This window comes from Pocillopora damicornis, chromosome 10 (assembly GCF_964200805.1).
Source record: "Pocillopora damicornis chromosome 10, jaPocDami1.2, whole genome shotgun sequence".
NCBI lineage: Eukaryota > Metazoa > Cnidaria > Anthozoa > Scleractinia > Pocilloporidae > Pocillopora > Pocillopora damicornis.
The window spans coordinates 8,700,892-8,718,552 of NC_142679.1; the positions used below are offsets into that span (position 1 = coordinate 8,700,892).

General features: G+C 38.0%; 1 protein-coding gene, 1 long non-coding RNA gene and 1 pseudogene across 5 annotated transcripts; 2 read left to right on the forward strand and 1 right to left on the reverse strand.

Moving 5' to 3' along the window:
- Nucleotides 1-8,502: 8,502 nt before the first annotated feature.
- LOC149038787 (uncharacterized) lies at nucleotides 8,503-9,670 on the reverse strand. Its single transcript, XR_016180247.1, has 3 exons — nucleotides 9,448-9,670; nucleotides 8,912-8,945; nucleotides 8,503-8,801 (listed from the first exon to the last, which is right to left on the reverse strand). It is a non-coding gene; the product is annotated as an uncharacterized LOC149038787 (long non-coding RNA).
- A 221-nt stretch (nucleotides 9,671-9,891) lies between these two features.
- LOC149038788 (RING finger protein 151-like) lies at nucleotides 9,892-13,793 on the forward strand. Of its 3 annotated transcripts, XM_089184110.1 has the most exons (4): nucleotides 9,892-12,362; nucleotides 12,608-12,788; nucleotides 12,973-13,183; nucleotides 13,429-13,793. In XM_089184110.1, exons 1-2 carry the CDS (start codon nucleotides 11,896-11,898, stop codon nucleotides 12,726-12,728), a joined length of 588 nt encoding a protein of 195 aa, XP_089040236.1. In that variant the 5' UTR covers nucleotides 9,892-11,895; the 3' UTR covers nucleotides 12,729-12,788; nucleotides 12,973-13,183; nucleotides 13,429-13,793. The 3 variants fall into 3 exon arrangements, with proteins under 3 accessions (XP_089040236.1, XP_089040235.1, XP_089040237.1); XM_089184109.1 differs by having other exon boundaries at nucleotides 12,973-13,793; XM_089184111.1 differs by having other exon boundaries at nucleotides 9,892-12,281; nucleotides 12,973-13,793.
- Nucleotides 13,794-15,319: 1,526 nt separating this feature from the next.
- LOC149038789 (uncharacterized) lies at nucleotides 15,320-17,207 on the forward strand (annotated as a pseudogene). Its single transcript, XR_016180248.1, has 3 exons — nucleotides 15,320-15,584; nucleotides 16,183-16,471; nucleotides 16,657-17,207. The product of XR_016180248.1 is annotated as an uncharacterized LOC149038789 (transcript).
- Nucleotides 17,208-17,661: the final 454 nt, after the last annotated feature.

A 17,661-nucleotide genomic window follows, 5' to 3' on the forward strand; every position in this document is an offset into this window, starting at 1 on the left:
AGGAAATATTTGGAATTCCATAATGACTATGTGTTAAATGTTATGAAGGAGCTGGCCAAACGCACACAACATCTTGCAACATCCAAAAATGTTGCAATAATTTGACCATTTCCAAACTTGATCCAACACCAACTAACGCAACAATCAGGCAACAAGTTCAACTAAACTGCGCGAGATAAAAACGCAACAGTCAGGCACAAAAGTAAACTAAAATGCACGAGGAACAAACGTTACAATCAGGCAACAATGGGAACTAAAATGCGCGAGATAATAACAAAAAAACAGAAAAAAAGTAAAATTAAAATGCACGAGACACTAACGCAACAATCAGACAGAAAGGAAAACTAAAATGCACGAGACACTAACGCAACAATCAGACAAAAAGGAAAACTAAAATGCACGAGACACTAACGCAACAATCAGACAAAAAGGAAAACTAAAATGCACAAGACGCTAACGCAACAATCAGACAAAAAAGGAAAACTAAAATGCACGAGACACCAACCCAACAATCAGATAGAAAGGAAAACCAAAATGCGAGAGACACTATCGCAACAATCAGACAGAAAGGGAAACTAAAATTCACGGGATACTAACGCAACAATCAGACAAAAAGAAAAACCAAAGTGGAAGAGACACTAACGCAACAATCAGGCACCAAGGAAAACTAAAATGCTTTGGACACTAATGTAACAATCAGACAAAAAGGAAAGGTAAAATGCACGAGACACTAACACAACAATCAGACAGAAAGGAAAACTAAAATGCACGAGACACTAACGCAACAATCAGACAGAAAGAAAAGCTAAAATTCAAGAGACACTAGCGCAACAATCAGACAAAAAGGAAAACTAAAGCGTACGAGACACCAACGAAACAATCAGACAGAAAGAAAAACTAAAATGTACGAGACACTAATGCAACAATCAGACAAAAAAGGAAAACTAAAATTCACGAGACACTAACGCAACAATCAGACAGAAAGAAAAACTAAAATGTACGAGACACTAATGCAACAATCAGACAAAAAAGGAAAACTAAAATTCACGAGACACTAACGCAACAATCAGACAGAAAGAAAAACTAAAATGTACGAGACACTAATGCAACAATCAGACAAAAAAGGAAAACTAAAATTCACGAGACACTAACGCAACAATCAGACAGAAAGAAAAACTAAAATGTACGAGACACCAACGCAACAATCAGACAAAAAAGAAAAACTAAAATGCACGAGACACTAACGCAACAATCAGACAGAAAGGAAAACTAAAATGCACTTCACACTAACCCAACAATCAAACAAAAAGGAAAACTAAAATGTACGAGACACTAACGCAACAATCAGACAAAAAGGAAAACTAAAATGCACGAGACACTAACGCAACAAGATAAAAAGGAAAGCTAAAATGCACGAGACACTAACGCAACAATCAGACAGAAAGGAAAACTAAAATGCACTTCACAGTAACCCAACAATCAGACAAAAAGGAAAACTAAAATGCACGAGACACTAACACAACAATCAGACAGAGAGGAAAACTAAAATGCACGAGACACTAACGCAACAATCAGACAAAAAGGAAAACTAAAGCGTACGAGACACCAACGCAACAATCAGACAGAAAGAAAAACTAAAATGCACGAGACACTAACGCAACAATCAGACAGAAAGAAAAGCTAAAATTCAAGAGACACTAGCGCAACAATCAGACAAAAAGGAAAACTAAAGCGTACGAGACACCAACGCAACAATCAGACAGAAAGAAAAACTAAAATGTACGAGACACTAATGCAACAATCAGACAAAAAAGGAAAACTAAAATTCACGAGACACCAACGCAACAATCAGACAGAAAGAAAAACTAAAATGTACGAGACACTAACGCAACAATCAGACAGAAAGAAAAACTAAAATGCACGAGACACTAACGCAACAATCAGATAGAAAGGAAAACCAAAATGCGAGAGAAACTATCGCAACAATCAGACAGAAAGAAAAACTAAAATGTACGAGACACCAACCCAACAATCAGATAGAAAGGAAAACCAAAATGCACGAGACACTAACGCAACAATCAGACAGAAAGAAAAACTAAAATGTACGAGACACTAACCCAAAAATCAGATAGAAAGGAAAACCAAAATGCGAGAGACACTATCGCAACAATCAGACAGAAAGGGAAACTAAAATTCACGGGATACTAACGCAACAATCAGACAAAAAGAAAAACCAAAGTGGAAGAGACACTAACGCAACAATCAGGCACCAAGGAAAACTAAAATGCTTCGGACACTAATGTAACAATCAGACAAAAAGGAAAGGTAAAATGCACGAGACACTAACACAACAATCAGACAGAAAGGAAAACTAAAATGCACGAGACACTAACGCAACAATCAGACAGAAAGAAAAGCTAAAATTCAAGAGACACTAGCGCAACAATCAGACAAAAAGGAAAACTAAAGCGTACGAGACACCAACGCAACAATCAGACAGAAAGAAAAACTAAAATGTACGAGACACTAATGCAACAATCAGACAAAAAAGGAAAACTAAAATTCACGAGACACTAACGCAACAATCAGACAGAAAGAAAAACTAAAATGTACGAGACACCAACGCAACAATCAGACAAAAAAGAAAAACTAAAATGCACGAGACACTAACGCAACAATCAGACAGAAAGGAAAACTAAAATGCACTTCACACTAACCCAACAATCAGACAAAAAGGAAAACTAAAATGTACGAGACACTAACGCAACAATCAGACAAAAAGGAAAACTAAAATGCACGAGACACTAACGCAACAAGATAAAAAGGAAAGCTAAAATGCACGAGACACTAACGCAACAATCAGACAGAAAGGAAAACTAAAATGCACTTCACAGTAACCCAACAATCAGACAAAAAGGAAAACTAAAATGCACGAGACACTAACACAACAATCAGACAGAGAGGAAAACTAAAATGCACGAGACACTAACGCAACAATCAGACAAAAAGGAAAACTAAAGCGTACGAGACACCAACGCAACAATCAGACAGAAAGAAAAACTAAAATGCACGAGACACTAACGCAACAATCAGACAGAAAGAAAAGCTAAAATTCAAGAGACACTAGCGCAACAATCAGACAAAAAGGAAAACTAAAGCGTACGAGACACCAACGCAACAATCAGACAGAAAGAAAAACTAAAATGTACGAGACACTAATGCAACAATCAGACAAAAAAGGAAAACTAAAATTCACGAGACACCAACGCAACAATCAGACAGAAAGAAAAACTAAAATGTACGAGACACTAACGCAACAATCAGACAGAAAGAAAAACTAAAATGCACGAGACACTAACGCAACAATCAGATAGAAAGGAAAACCAAAATGCGAGAGAAACTATCGCAACAATCAGACAGAAAGAAAAACTAAAATGTACGAGACACCAACCCAACAATCAGATAGAAAGGAAAACCAAAATGCACGAGACACTAACGCAACAATCAGACAGAAAGAAAAACTAAAATGTACGAGACACTAACCCAAAAATCAGATAGAAAGGAAAACCAAAATGCGAGAGACACTATCGCAACAATCAGACAGAAAGGGAAACTAAAATTCACGGGATACTAACGCAACAATCAGACAAAAAGAAAAACCAAAGTGGAAGAGACACTAACGCAACAATCAGGCACCAAGGAAAACTAAAATGCTTCGGACACTAATGTAACAATCAGACAAAAAGGAAAGGTAAAATGCACGAGACACTAACACAACAATCAGACAGAAAGGAAAACTAAAATGCACGAGACACTAACGCAACAATCAGACAGAAAGAAAAGCTAAAATTCAAGAGACACTAGCGCAACAATCAGACAAAAAGGAAAACTAAAGCGTACGAGACACCAACGCAACAATCAGACAGAAAGAAAAACTAAAATGTACGAGACACTAATGCAACAATCAGACAAAAAAGGAAAACTAAAATTCACGAGACACTAACGCAACAATCAGACAGAAAGAAAAACTAAAATGTACGAGACACCAACGCAACAATCAGACAAAAAAGAAAAACTAAAATGCACGAGACACTAACGCAACAATCAGACAGAAAGGAAAACTAAAATGCACTTCACACTAACCCAACAATCAGACAAAAAGGAAAACTAAAATGTACGAGACACTAACGCAACAATCAGACAAAAAGGAAAACTAAAATGCACGAGACACTAACGCAACAAGATAAAAAGGAAAGCTAAAATGCACGAGACACTAACGCAACAATCAGACAGAAAGGAAAACTAAAATGCACTTCACAGTAACCCAACAATCAGACAAAAAGGAAAACTAAAATGCACGAGACACTAACACAACAATCAGACAGAGAGGAAAACTAAAATGCACGAGACACTAACGCAACAATCAGACAAAAAGGAAAACTAAAGCGTACGAGACACCAACGCAACAATCAGACAGAAAGAAAAACTAAAATGCACGAGACACTAACGCAACAATCAGACAGAAAGGAAAACTAAAATGCACGAGACACTAACGCAGCAATCAGACAAAAAGGAAAACTAAAATGCACGAGACACTAACGCAGCAATCAGACAAAAAGGAAAGCTAAAATGCACGAGACACTAACGCAACAATCAGACAGAAAGGAAAACTAAAATGCACGAGACACTAACGCAACAATCAGACAGAAAGGAAAACTAAAATGCACGAGACACTAACGCAACAATCAGACAGAAAGGAAAACTAAAATGCACGAGACACTAACACAACAATCAGACAGAAAGGAAAACTAAAATGCACGAGACACTAACGCAACAATCAGACAGAAAGGAAAACTAAAATGCATGAGACACTAACGCAATAATCAGTCAAAAAGGAAAACTAAAATGCTCGGGACATCAACGTAACAATCAGACAAAAAGGAAAACTAAAATGCACGAGACACTAACACAGCAATCAGACAGAAAGGAAAACTAAAATGCAAGAAACACTAACGCAACAATCAGACGGAAAAAAAAACTAAAACGTACGAAACACTACCACAACAATCAGGCAAAAAGAAAAACTAAAATGCACAAGACACTAACACAACAATCAGACAAAAAGGAAAACTAAAATGCACTACACACTAACACAACAATCAGACAAAAAAGGAAAACCAAAATGCACCAGACACAAACACAACAATCAGACAGAGAGGAAAACTAAAATGCACGAGACACTAACGCAACAATAAGACTGAGAGGAAAACTAAAATGCACGAGACACTAACGCAACAATCAGACAGAAAGGAAAACTAAAATGTACGAGACACTAACGCAACAATCAGACAAAAAGGAAAACTAAAATGCACGAGACACTAACACAACAATCAGACAAAAAGGAAAACTAAAATGCACGAGACACTAACGCAACAATCAGACAGAAAGGAAAACTAAAATGCTCGGGACACTAACGCAACAATCAGACAGAAAGGGAAACTAAAATGCACGAGACACTAACGCAACAATCAGACAAAAAGGAAAACTAAAATGTAAGAGACACTAACGCAACAATCAGACAAAAAAGAAAACTAAAATGTACGAGACACTAACGCAACAATCAGATAAAAAAGGAAAACTAAAATGCACGAGACACTAACGCAACAATCAGACAGAAAGGAAAACTAAAATGCTCAGGAGAATAACGCAACAATCAGACAAAAAGGAAACCTAAAATGCACGAGACACTAACGCAACAATCAGACAAAAAGGAAAACTAAAATGCTCGAGACACTAATGCAACAATCAGACAAAAAGGAAAACTAAAATGCACGAGACACTAACGCAACAAGATAAAAAGGAAAGCTAAAATGCACGAGACACTAACGCAACAATCAGACAGAAAGGAAAACTAAAATGCACTTCACACTAACCCAACAATCAGACAAAAAAGAAAACTAAAATGCACGAGACACTAACACAACAATCAGACAGAGAGGGAAACTAAAATGCACAAGACACTAACGCAACAATCAGACAAAAAGGAAAACTAAAGCGTACGAGACACCAACGCTACAATCAGACAGAAAGAAAAACTAAAATGCACGAGACACTAACGCAACAATCAGACAGAAAGGAAAACTAAAATGCACGAGACACTAACGCAACAATCAGACAGAAAGGAAAACTAAAATGCACGAGACACTAACGCAATAATCAGACAAAAAGGAAAACTAAAATGCACGAGACACTAACGCAGCAATCAGACAAAAAGGAAAACTAAAATGCACGAGACACTAACGCAACAATCAGACAGAAAGGAAAACTAAAATGCACGAGACACTAACACAACAATCAGACAGAAAGGAAAGCTAAAATTCAAGAGACACTAACGCAACAATCAGACAGAAAGGAAAACTAAAATGCACGAGACACTAACACAACAATCAGACAGAAAGGAAAACTAAAATGCACGAGACACTAACGCAGCAATCAGACAAAAAGGAAAACTAAAATGCACGAGACACTAACGCAATAATCAGACAAAAAGGAAAACTAAAATGCTCAGGACACTAACGCAACAATCAGACAGAAAGGAAAACTAAAATGCTCAGGAGAATAACGCAACAATCAGACAAAAAGGAAACCTAAAATGCACGAGACACTAACGCAACAATCAGACAAAAAGGAAAACTAAAATGCACGAGACACTAACGCAACAATCAGACAGAAAGGAAAACTAAAATGCACGAGACACTAACGCAACAATCAGACAGAAAGGAAAACTAAAATGCACGAGACACTAACGCAACAATCAGACAGAAAGGAAAACTAAAATGCACGAGACACTAACGCAATAATCAGACAAAAAGGAAAACTAAAATGCACGAGACACTAACGCAGCAATCAGACAAAAAGGAAAACTAAAATGCACGAGACACTAACGCAACAATCAGACAGAAAGGAAAACTAAAATGCACGAGACACTAACACAACAATCAGACAGAAAGGAAAGCTAAAATTCAAGAGACACTAACGCAACAATCAGACAGAAAGGAAAACTAAAATGCACGAGACACTAACGCAACAATCAGACAGAAAGGAAAACTAAAATGCACGAGACACTAACACAACAATCAGACAGAAAGGAAAGCTAAAATTCAAGAGACACTAACGCAACAATCAGACAGAAAGGAAAACGAAAATGCACGAGACACTAACGCAACAATCAGACAGAAAGGAAAACTAAAATGCACGAGACACTAACGCCATAATCAGACAAAAAGGAAAACTAAAATGTACGAGACACTAACGCAACAATCAGACAAAAAGGAAAACTAAAATGCACGAGACACTAACACAACAATCAGACAGAAAGGAAAGCTAAAATTCAAGAGACACTAACGCAACAATCAGACAGAAAGGAAAACTAAAATGCACGAGACACTAACGCAACAATCAGACAGAAAGGAAAACTAAAATGCACGAGACACTAACGCAATAATCAGACAAAAAGGAAAACTAAAATGTACGAGACACTAACGCAACAATCAGACAAAAAAGAAAACTAAAATGTACGAGACACTAACACAACAATCAGACAAAAAGGAAAACTAAAGCGTACGAGACACCAACGCAACAATCAGACAGAAAGAAAAACTAAAATGCACGAGACACTAACGCAACAATCAGACAGAAAGGAAAACTAAAATGCACGAGACACTAACACAACAATCAGACAAAAAGGAAAACTAAAATGCACGAGACACTAACACAACAATCAAACAAAAAGGAAAACTAAAATGCACGAGACACTAACGCAACAATCAGACAGAAAGGAAAACTAAAATACACGAGACACTAACACAACAATCAGACAAAAAGGAAAACTAAAATGCTCGGGACACTAACGCAACAATCAGATACAAAGGAAAGCTAAAATGCAAGAGATTTCATTTGGTGAAAACAAATTTGTGCGTAAATGTTGTACAAATATATTTTCCATGATGAAGTTTGTTTATAATTTACATATAAACTGAGATTCTCTTGAATTTCAAGGTGATTTATTTAATCGCTTTTACAAATATCCATGTAGTTTGGAAATCTTTCCAAATAGCTTACAAAAAGATCCCTTACAAGTTAAATCAAGGCTTGAAATAGTAAAATAAAATACTGAACTGATTTAACTAAGCTCCCAGCATGACAATTTCATAAATTTTCATTCAAGAATATACTGAATTTTCTATTCAGAAAGGAGGAAAAGCTCGATAAGGAGGAGGAAAAGCTCGATAAGGAGGAGGAAAAGCTCGATAAGGAGGAGGAAAAGCTCGATAAGGAGGAGGAAAAGCTCGATAAGGAGGAGGAAAAGCTCGATAAGGAGGAGGAAAAGCTCGATAAGGAGGAGGAAAAGCTCGATAAGGAGGAGGAAAAGCTCGATAAGGAGGAGGAAAACATCGATAAAAATGAATACTCAGCTTTTCAACGAAGCTAACTCTTTCTAAGGTGGACTGTTGTCGTCGTCTGAAGACTCAAACATGCGTTTTATTCGTTTATAAGTTTGTTGTTAATGTACTTCTGTTGAAGACGAGGACGAGTTGACAGTGATGATGAAATTTCCCCCATAAAACACAGCACCCTTGAATAGCCCTGCTGCTGTCGGTGTTAGACTTTAATCAAATTTCATCATAAACAAATCTAAAATTTAAGAATTTGCAAAAGCCTTGTAAATAGTGCAAAATGATCTAGAAATGTACTCACTGCTACTGCTAAAAGCTTCTTTACAAATAAAGCTGACTGCTGTTCTGTTTGAGAAAGAAAATTATCACTTTCATAGTTTAAGATGGTTAACTGAACAACTCAATATCTAAAAGCAGAAAAAGCAAGATTTCAGTTCTTATCTACTCTTATATACCTGTGACTTGTTGAGAAGGAAAAATACTTGACCACTGAAAAAGAAACAACAAGCAAGTCAACATCCTTTTGTTTCATCCTTAAAGAATGTAACTATACATTCAAAGAAACAGCCATTGTCACTGTGGAGTTGAAGCTCTCAATTAAATAGCTTTTAAGAATTTTTCTCGCTTCTATTTTTTAAACAATACCTGTAGATTTCAGTCCTTCCCAGTCCTATATTAATTCAAGGTTGACTTTATCTTTGAAATCCATCGTTTTGTTTTGTTTTATTTCTTATTAATATATTTTTCATCATTTTTAATTTGCTTTGTTTTGATTCATAATGTAATAGTTGTGCATGAATTAACTTAGGGTGTAACTGGCAGCGCATCTTATTTTCCGCTTGACCTATGACATATGAGCCACTGGCTTTGGAAATTCTCAATGTTAAAATCAAAGGAATATCGTGTTTGTTTATCATGTGATTAGATAAATATGATTAAATAGCACAATACACACACAAAAAAGTATAATGAGATGATCGACATGGCTTACTGTGACTGTTTTTTCCTGTTCCCTCATTGCTTGAGCGGTTGCCATAACACCTACATTAGTGATATTAAAACAACTGATTTTTATAAAAGACCACTGCATGTCGAGACGTGTCCTATCAAATTATGTGAAAAGCAGCATAACATGGCATTCTTTTAATAACTTGAAGCTTTGCTATGCGAACATTTTTAGTTAATGATATGCCGTACAAAATTCATTTCAATTACATAGAGCCTAAGTCCGCAGTTTAGTCATATTTGTGCAATCAAGATTTGGTGCAGGTACACAATCACATGATTTCGTGTACAGTTTTGAAAAAATGAGCACGAGTGATATTTTCAAAGCTATGAAAAACTATGTTTAAAAATTTGCAAATTCGGAACTAGCGGCAAGTTTCTGATGTAGGCGTAGGGTTACCTTTGGTTGCTCGAAACGCCGGAACTGACAAAGGAGGACGAGAAATAACCGGCCAAAAAAGCTCTCTTGTAAATAAAATAAGAATAAGCCAAGGCCTTCGAGGAAAATATTGAATAAAAGAAGAATGATATGAACAATACAAGCAGGAACCCTGGTCAGCAGATTGTGTTTCGAGCTGGTATCTACAATGTCGAAGGTCAATGGCGGGAAAGCTTTGGTGTAGCCGCGTCATAGACATGGAAGCCGCATTTTGGCGGGAAATCAGTACTAGTTGGCTGTGTTATACGATAAAAATGGGACTATATTTAATCTGAAATATGGTAAGGGTTTCCTCATATTGGTGTCGGGGAAGGGAATGGAAATATTATATTACTTTAAACCATTCCTGCAAGGGATTGTAAAAAAAGACAGGTTGATTACTTCTTATTCCTTTTGGAAGCCTTATCTTAAAGGTAGAGTTTGGTCACGTCGGTTTTCCTCGTTATGATAGTGAAGTTAACATGGAAACAGTTGCTCAGTTTCTACGGTAATTAGAACTCGTGATAGTGACTTGGGAAAGCTATGTTATTAATTAAGTCAATTTGTTAGTCCAGGAAGAGTGAATCTCTCTGGTAAAAGGTCACGTTCGACATCTCTCGCTCTTAAAGGTGTAAACGTGTGATACCTCCATGTTTTGATATTAGAAAGTTATTATGGCTGGCACGTAGCAACTTGGGGGCGGTACTTGTGAAGACCCCTTTTTCTCCAACTTTTGTAATCATGATGTTGTTATGTAACGATCTTCTAAGGCAATTTTCTCTTAAGATGCCCCTTTAGATGTGAATAATATTCTGTCTATAGGTTAGTTAAGGTTTTTTACATTACCAATCTCGTTTCTGTTCTGGCCGATCTCAACTGTAAGAATAAGAAATTTAAGGTAGAAGATGATTTTGTAACTGCGCAAATAACTCGAAGGCGCATAGCTAGTATGCAGGAACTGTCATACGTAATCTAACGTGATTCGCTGGCTGAGATGGACAATGACGATACAAGAAGACTGACAGCTTAGTAGTTTCACCTGTAATGTCACTTTATAAACGGTGACCCTCACTTTTCTCATTAGATAGGAGTTAGTCCCCGTTGTAACAACTTGAGAAGAAAAGAGATTAAAGAAGAATCAACCAAACAAACAACGAGTGTTAGAGAATTTACTTCTAACAAGCTGGTGGAGGATTCTTTGGCCGGTTCTGGTACTGTTACGGTACTCCTTGGATAAGTGGCCGTAGACGTGGACGTGGACGAACGCTCCAACTTTCCAACAGCCGATTGAGATCAAGGCGACTCGACAAGAACCCTGGCCGAAAAACGCCGAAAATAGCAATCGAACAAAAATCAGAAAATCCTCGTAATAAATTGAAGATATCCTTCCTCCAGCTTTTATTTTTGTCGTTATTTAAAACAAAAGGCGCTTTCAGTCGGCGCCAATCATGGGAGGTTCTGGCAAAATACCAAATCACACCTGTCAGACAATATTAAAATGGATTTTCTGATTCTCCGCATCAACTGAAATTGAAGCAAATATAACGCGAAAAACTGCAATGGTTTTAACATTATGAAAACCGAGAGAGTGGTGACGCGCCGCCATCCACGGATAAAACATAAATTTCATTTGTGGAAAAATTTATAGTCTATGGAAATGAGACACATCTAACTTGATAATAGCTTAGCTTAACTGATAAATCCGCAGGAGATTAGAAAATGTTAACTCGGAAATTACGTGCTTTGCGATTTTTTTTTTCGGTTGACCGTCACAAATGGGGCAACAAAAATGCTAACTACCGATCACATGTAAGTCAGTTAATCGTTACTGAAAAAGTGTCAGACTGTCTTCCTTTATTACTGTATGTAATATCCAGAAAATACAATATTTCTAGAAATGCCAGTTGTGTGTTAATAAATCTTTACGTGGATCGAAAGCTGTAAAATGAGTTCACGTATTTTTTGGCCACTTGCCACCGTTGATAGAATCGCGTTCTATTTCCTAGCAAGGAGCTGATGAACAGACCCGTGTCCTTATTTTGCGGACACAGTGGATGCCAAGAATGTATACATCAGCTTATTTCAAATCAATCCGGCGGTGGACGGGAAAAGGCGTGTGCAGTATGTCGGGAGCCAATCAACGAACGCATGTTGAACATCAGCATACCCCTCAGCTCAGTCATTTCCAAATTGAATGTGAAATGCACAAACGTTGGCTGCACGTGGGTCGGTGAGCATGGTTCTAAAGAGAGACATCAAGAGACCTACTCATTCCTCCTTCTGGAATGCCCCAATGGCTGTCCTGGATCGCATTTGCGAGATTCACTTGAGCGTCACTTGGAGATCTGCCCTCAAGAGAAAGTACCTTTTACTTGCAAGTATTGCACTGCTGAGGTCAAGAGGTATATACTAGATCAGCATGAACCAACCTGTCAAGAAAAGCCCGAACCATTTCCATTAAATTGTGGCTATAATTTGCCCAGGTCAGTTATCATTCAGTTATCGCCGTGAATTGATTCACAAAATTTTGTCATCATTTTGTTAAAGAAAAGAGCATGAAAAAAAATTAATCAAAAGGACCAACAGCCGGTTTTTCCCCCAGTAGTAAAGCACCGTTAAGGTAAAACTTGTTAAAAATTTTTTTGGCCTCTTCAAGGGTTAACCCGGTAATAGTGATAAAATTCCCAAAGAAGCCCGATAACGTAAGATCTATGTTTGTCTATTTCAGGTCCCATGTTCACCTTCATTTGGACGAATATCCGAAAAGAATGATGAAATGCAGCGTGGCCGGTTGTAACAATTTCTACCCGTTAGGGATGGATATTGCCCACAAGGAACTTTATCAATGAAGCCACCAGGCGCTACTTAAGAGTCAAGTTGAAAGTCTTCAGCGCGCGATTTGTGATAAGGTTTGTTGATCTCATTAAGGAAAGACTCGTTTTCAAGTATAACAATTGAGACACTTTTCATTCAGTTAGAATTTTGATGTTTTCGTTTTTGTTATTTGTTTTTGTCTCTTATTTTCAATAATAATAATAATAATAATATTATTATCGTTTTTTTTCTAAATATTGTTATTATTATTATTTGCAGTCTTAAGTTGCCGTGAAAAGGGAGTTGTGTCAGCGAAAGTGCTACCGATGGACAGTGCCGAAGTCGACAATCCGAATTCCAGAGGATATTTCAAGTCCACTGTTGGGTTTGAAAGTCACTCATTTCGGTGTCTGTGGAAGAGGACCTCTGGCCAAAATAGGCTGTTTCTAAATGCAGTGTTTGGTTCTTCGCCAATCACAGTTCAAACAAGGTATGAAGGTCAAAAGGCATTCCCACCCTGACTGTTATTAAGTAAAATGGTAGTACGGTAAATCAACTTGTCATTCATGAATGAAGAACTTAGCAATGGCAGTATGGACATCTTTTAATTTAAATCGTTAATCCAAACAACCTTCATTTATAACTTTTCACATTTATCGACTGTTTATTTGCGATATTTAAAACAGCATCATTCTATCAAATTCTAAACACTAATTAATCTACCCTTTTTATCAGATTTGTTTTGTTAAACGAGGACGGAGGAATGAGAGTCTTTGATACCGAATATGAAACCCTTATGGAGGATCAAATCATCGGGGCAAAGGAAAACTTGGGCCCGATTGAAAAGGGCAAGATTTAATTATAAAACTAATTATAGCTATCTACAAACATACATAGAATAGATTGTAAATTTTCTTCAGTAAAGTTTCTTTTCACTAACTTATTTACGAAGATGCTGTTTCTTTCGTCACGTGTTTAATTCAACTTACAGGGTGGCCAACGCACCACTAATTTCGCTGCCTTTTGTTACAGTCGTTTCGTGTAGGTCAAACTGAAATGTCGCGCTCGTTGGTAAAGGGTTACACTCGAAGGCCGCTTTAATGTAATGCCGCTTAACATGGGCTTACCGCAAATATTTAGCTGGCTTCAAACTTTAAAAAATGTCCGCTCATTTCACTAATCTATGTTCTGAGGATTTTTGGGTATTTTTAGATATAGATAGAGATATTTTTTCTCAAAGGATAGGTAAAATTGAGGTAAATAAGAAATGCTGATGATTTGATATAGTTTAAAAATTTGGAATTTGAAAAACAGTCCCTACTTACCTGGGGTTAGACCACGAGCAGTCCCTCCTTTTCGGAGAAGTCCGTCGCGCAAGTCGAAAAAGAAAATCGGTGGAAAAAAAATTAATGGTGGCGCGCTGCGGGGAACTCTTGGAGTGACTAGTACGGACCAAGGCCACATTTTTGACCGCCTCTCTTATAGAACTCCTGCGGCGCAACGGTGTCACTCCAAGGGTTTCAGTGGCGCGCTAACAGCAATTTTTTTTTCATATATTTTTTTTTGGACTCGCGCTACGGACTTCGCCTAAAAGGAGGGACTGCTGGTGGTCAAACCTGAGCTGCGTTTTTGGTGGGGTCATCTTTCTGGTGGCGTTTAAACCAATTTTTTTTTCTTATCAGCCCCTTCTTCAAGACTTCTTAACTTTTCACTAAAATTCACGTATAGCACGCCTTAAGGAAATGTCAGGAAGCAAATTTGCGGTTGCAGCGCAAATTAAGAAATGCCTATAGACTGATCAAAACTTTCTAGAGGCTAGTCACGAAACAACGTCCATCATTCATTCACTCGCTCACTCTTAAATTCACCATCACATTCAAGAAAAGAGAAAGAGAGAGGGAAAGAAAGAAGGATACATGACGAGCTTTGCATATTCAATGTGCATAAGTAATTCAGCATAGGTTTGGTAACTCTCGGTAGCATGAGGTGTTCCATAAACACTCCAGGATATCCGATAATCGCCACAAAAAAGTAATTAAAGCTCCCCACGACTGAAATGAAAGAAAACCGCAACTTCCGATACAACACTAATTTGGTCGCACATTTTCCAGAAACAATACTCCAGGAAAATTTCGGGTCTTATTGCCCCCGCAGGGTTTTTGGCCCCAGAGGGCCAAAAACCCGAGGAGGCACCCTAGGACTCCCCGCGTAATATAGAGGAAGACTGGAGAAGAGGGAATGTGGGTATTTTCGGTAGATCATAACCAGAAAAAATCTCGATTTGATCGCTTGCACGGCCGCAAGGTATCAACGTTTTTCCCGCAAATGGTCATGGGCTGCCAGTAAAAAGACACGCGCGCGAGGACTTTTAGGATCGGCGTCTTTGACACGAGATTTGTCCTAGTATAGAGGAAGACTGGAGAAGAGAGAATGTAGCTGTTTTCGGTTGATCGTAACCAAAAAAAATCTCGATTTGATCGCTTGCACGGCTGCAAGGTATCAACGTTTTTCCCGCAAATGGTCATAACTACACAACTGTAAACAACAAGCCCAACTCAAAAAAAAAAAAAAGAAAATGGTACTGTAGGGCGGGGGCAGCTCTAGTGAGAACTATAACTAGTTAGAAATAACCTAAAGGGCGGTTCACTGAGCTCATTTTCTTGGTCAATGCTCTCCTTTCTGATCAGACTACATGGCGTTTTCTTGTCGGAAACTTCATATCGTGCTATGGACTTGAGTTATTTTACTATTCTAAGGCAGTACCCTGTATCAAGAATGATATGGTGGCTGAAGAATCGTTCGCTTCTAGGGAATCCTCTTCACTGCGGCGCTTGTCACGAGGACATGGTTATGGTTGGGAGAACCGATGGCCACATCGACGGCTATCAATGGCTAGTTGCTGCAATAAGTATATTATATGTGTACCATATATTTCATTCACGTTTTCTCTTTTGAAAGGTCATATTTGGAGCTTTAGTTACGCTGTAAAGGAAGGCCGATAAGTGTTACCTTCAAAGTTCGCCTTATTATACTGCTCGGAGTTCAGAAAAACGCTTAATTTTACTTAATGTATGTTTTTCAGAGTTGATTTAGTACAAATGGTCGAAGATTACTTCAAATTCTGCATTACTGGGGCAAAATTTAAACTGATGAAGTAGCATAAAAAATATCACAAGAATTACAAATGGGGGTTGGACTGCCTAGGAGTTAAATTTTCACTAAAAGTTCATAACATACCTCACTTTGGAGGAGGCGCGAGACACGCGAGTTCGTGTGAACTTTAAAAAAAATAACTTACGCAAATCTTTCCCTTTCTGCGTCCTCTAAAGGCTTCGGTGCGCGCTTAAGTCCGCTTCTGAATCGTTTCAGAAAAAAAAAATACTGTTTCAGTACAGTACAGGCTCGTAATAAAAGGCAAAACGAAGGTTTTAAATCATAAAAGTAATTTATAATTTACACTTCGGTTATCTATTCTTTTTTTAACTTAAGGAGATGCAGGACATGCAAGAAAAAGCGAAGTTTAATGGCCAATAGCTTTTTCGCTGAATTCCCCAAAATTCCTCTGGGGGAAATGATGATGATACTCTATTTTTGGTCTATCGATGAAACACGAACACGAACATCAAGAATGATGACCATGAATAGAAATCTGGTGTGCGCTATATTCAGACGTTTGGAGGGTGTGTGTTCCCAGGACATCACCAACAACCCGTTCATCCCCTTTAGCGGCCCAGCATTGGTGAAGTGCGATAAAAGCAAATTCTATCATAAGGCGAAGGTTAGTATTAAACAATGATAATAATAGTAATAATAATAATAGCAATAATAACAATAATAATGATAGCTACGACAACAACAACAAACAAGCTCATTTTAATAAAAAAAAAAAATGCTGTGAATTTGAAGCCGCCTGATATTAAGCACCCAAACTTTAGCAGTGCTGATTATTGCCATATTCTGTAGTACAACAGACGAAGACGTGCTCCAGACGTGTGAGTATTAGGAGTCATCTCAACAGCTACGAGACCTACTAGGAGATTTTATGAAGTGGTTGCAAGAGGGGATCGCAACACTCTTTTACCGATTCCCGAGAAGTGTCTCCTTCCTGGGAGTAAGGTTATCACGGACGACTGGGGCGCCAATGAAAACCTTGAGCAGCATCTTCCCAATCACGTAGCCCGGCATCGAGTCGTTGTCCACGCCGACAATTTTGTTGATCCAGTGACAGGGGCACACACCCAGGGAGCAGAATCGGCGTGGGCAAATTTGAAGGCTCCTTTTAAAGCACGACGTGGCATCTCACGTGATGACGTTCAGACGTACCTCGATGATAGAATGTGGAGGCAATGGCGAGGTCTAGACAATATCCTTGGTAATTTTTCGCCTGTTTTAGCCTCGCAATATAGGGACTACGTAATTTAAGTTTGTATATTAAATTATGAGGCCACGAAATAAATAAATAATCACCAATCTCAAAACTCTTTGGAGATTGTTGTGATAGCAGGCTAGCCCCTGAATCGTGAGTGTGTTTCTTAATTTTTAATTTTCCCCTTTTTTCTACGCCTGTCACGACCCAACAAAAACGATTTTTAATTTTTTTTTAAAAAACTGAACTAGTGAGCAGCACTCTACGAACAGTTGTTATAAAGCTTCTCTAATCTCCGACGCGTTTCTTTTAACTGTCATGACTTCTTAAGGGAGTTTTACTGGTTAAAACTAGACGCTTGTATTTATAAGCCATAGTTAGCGGCCATACGGGTACCAATGACCTTGAATGCTTGGCCGGACATACGAACAGGAACAGGCGAAGTTGTAAAAAAATTTGAAATTTTTTTGGGCAACGTGAGAAAATATTTTGGGAGCCACGGTTTTAGCTAAAACCGTGGCCTCCAAAAATGATAGCAAAGCAAGCCCAAAACGGCAGAAATCTCAAAAACCACCGCAGACACGCAAGGGGTGAGTAAGTTT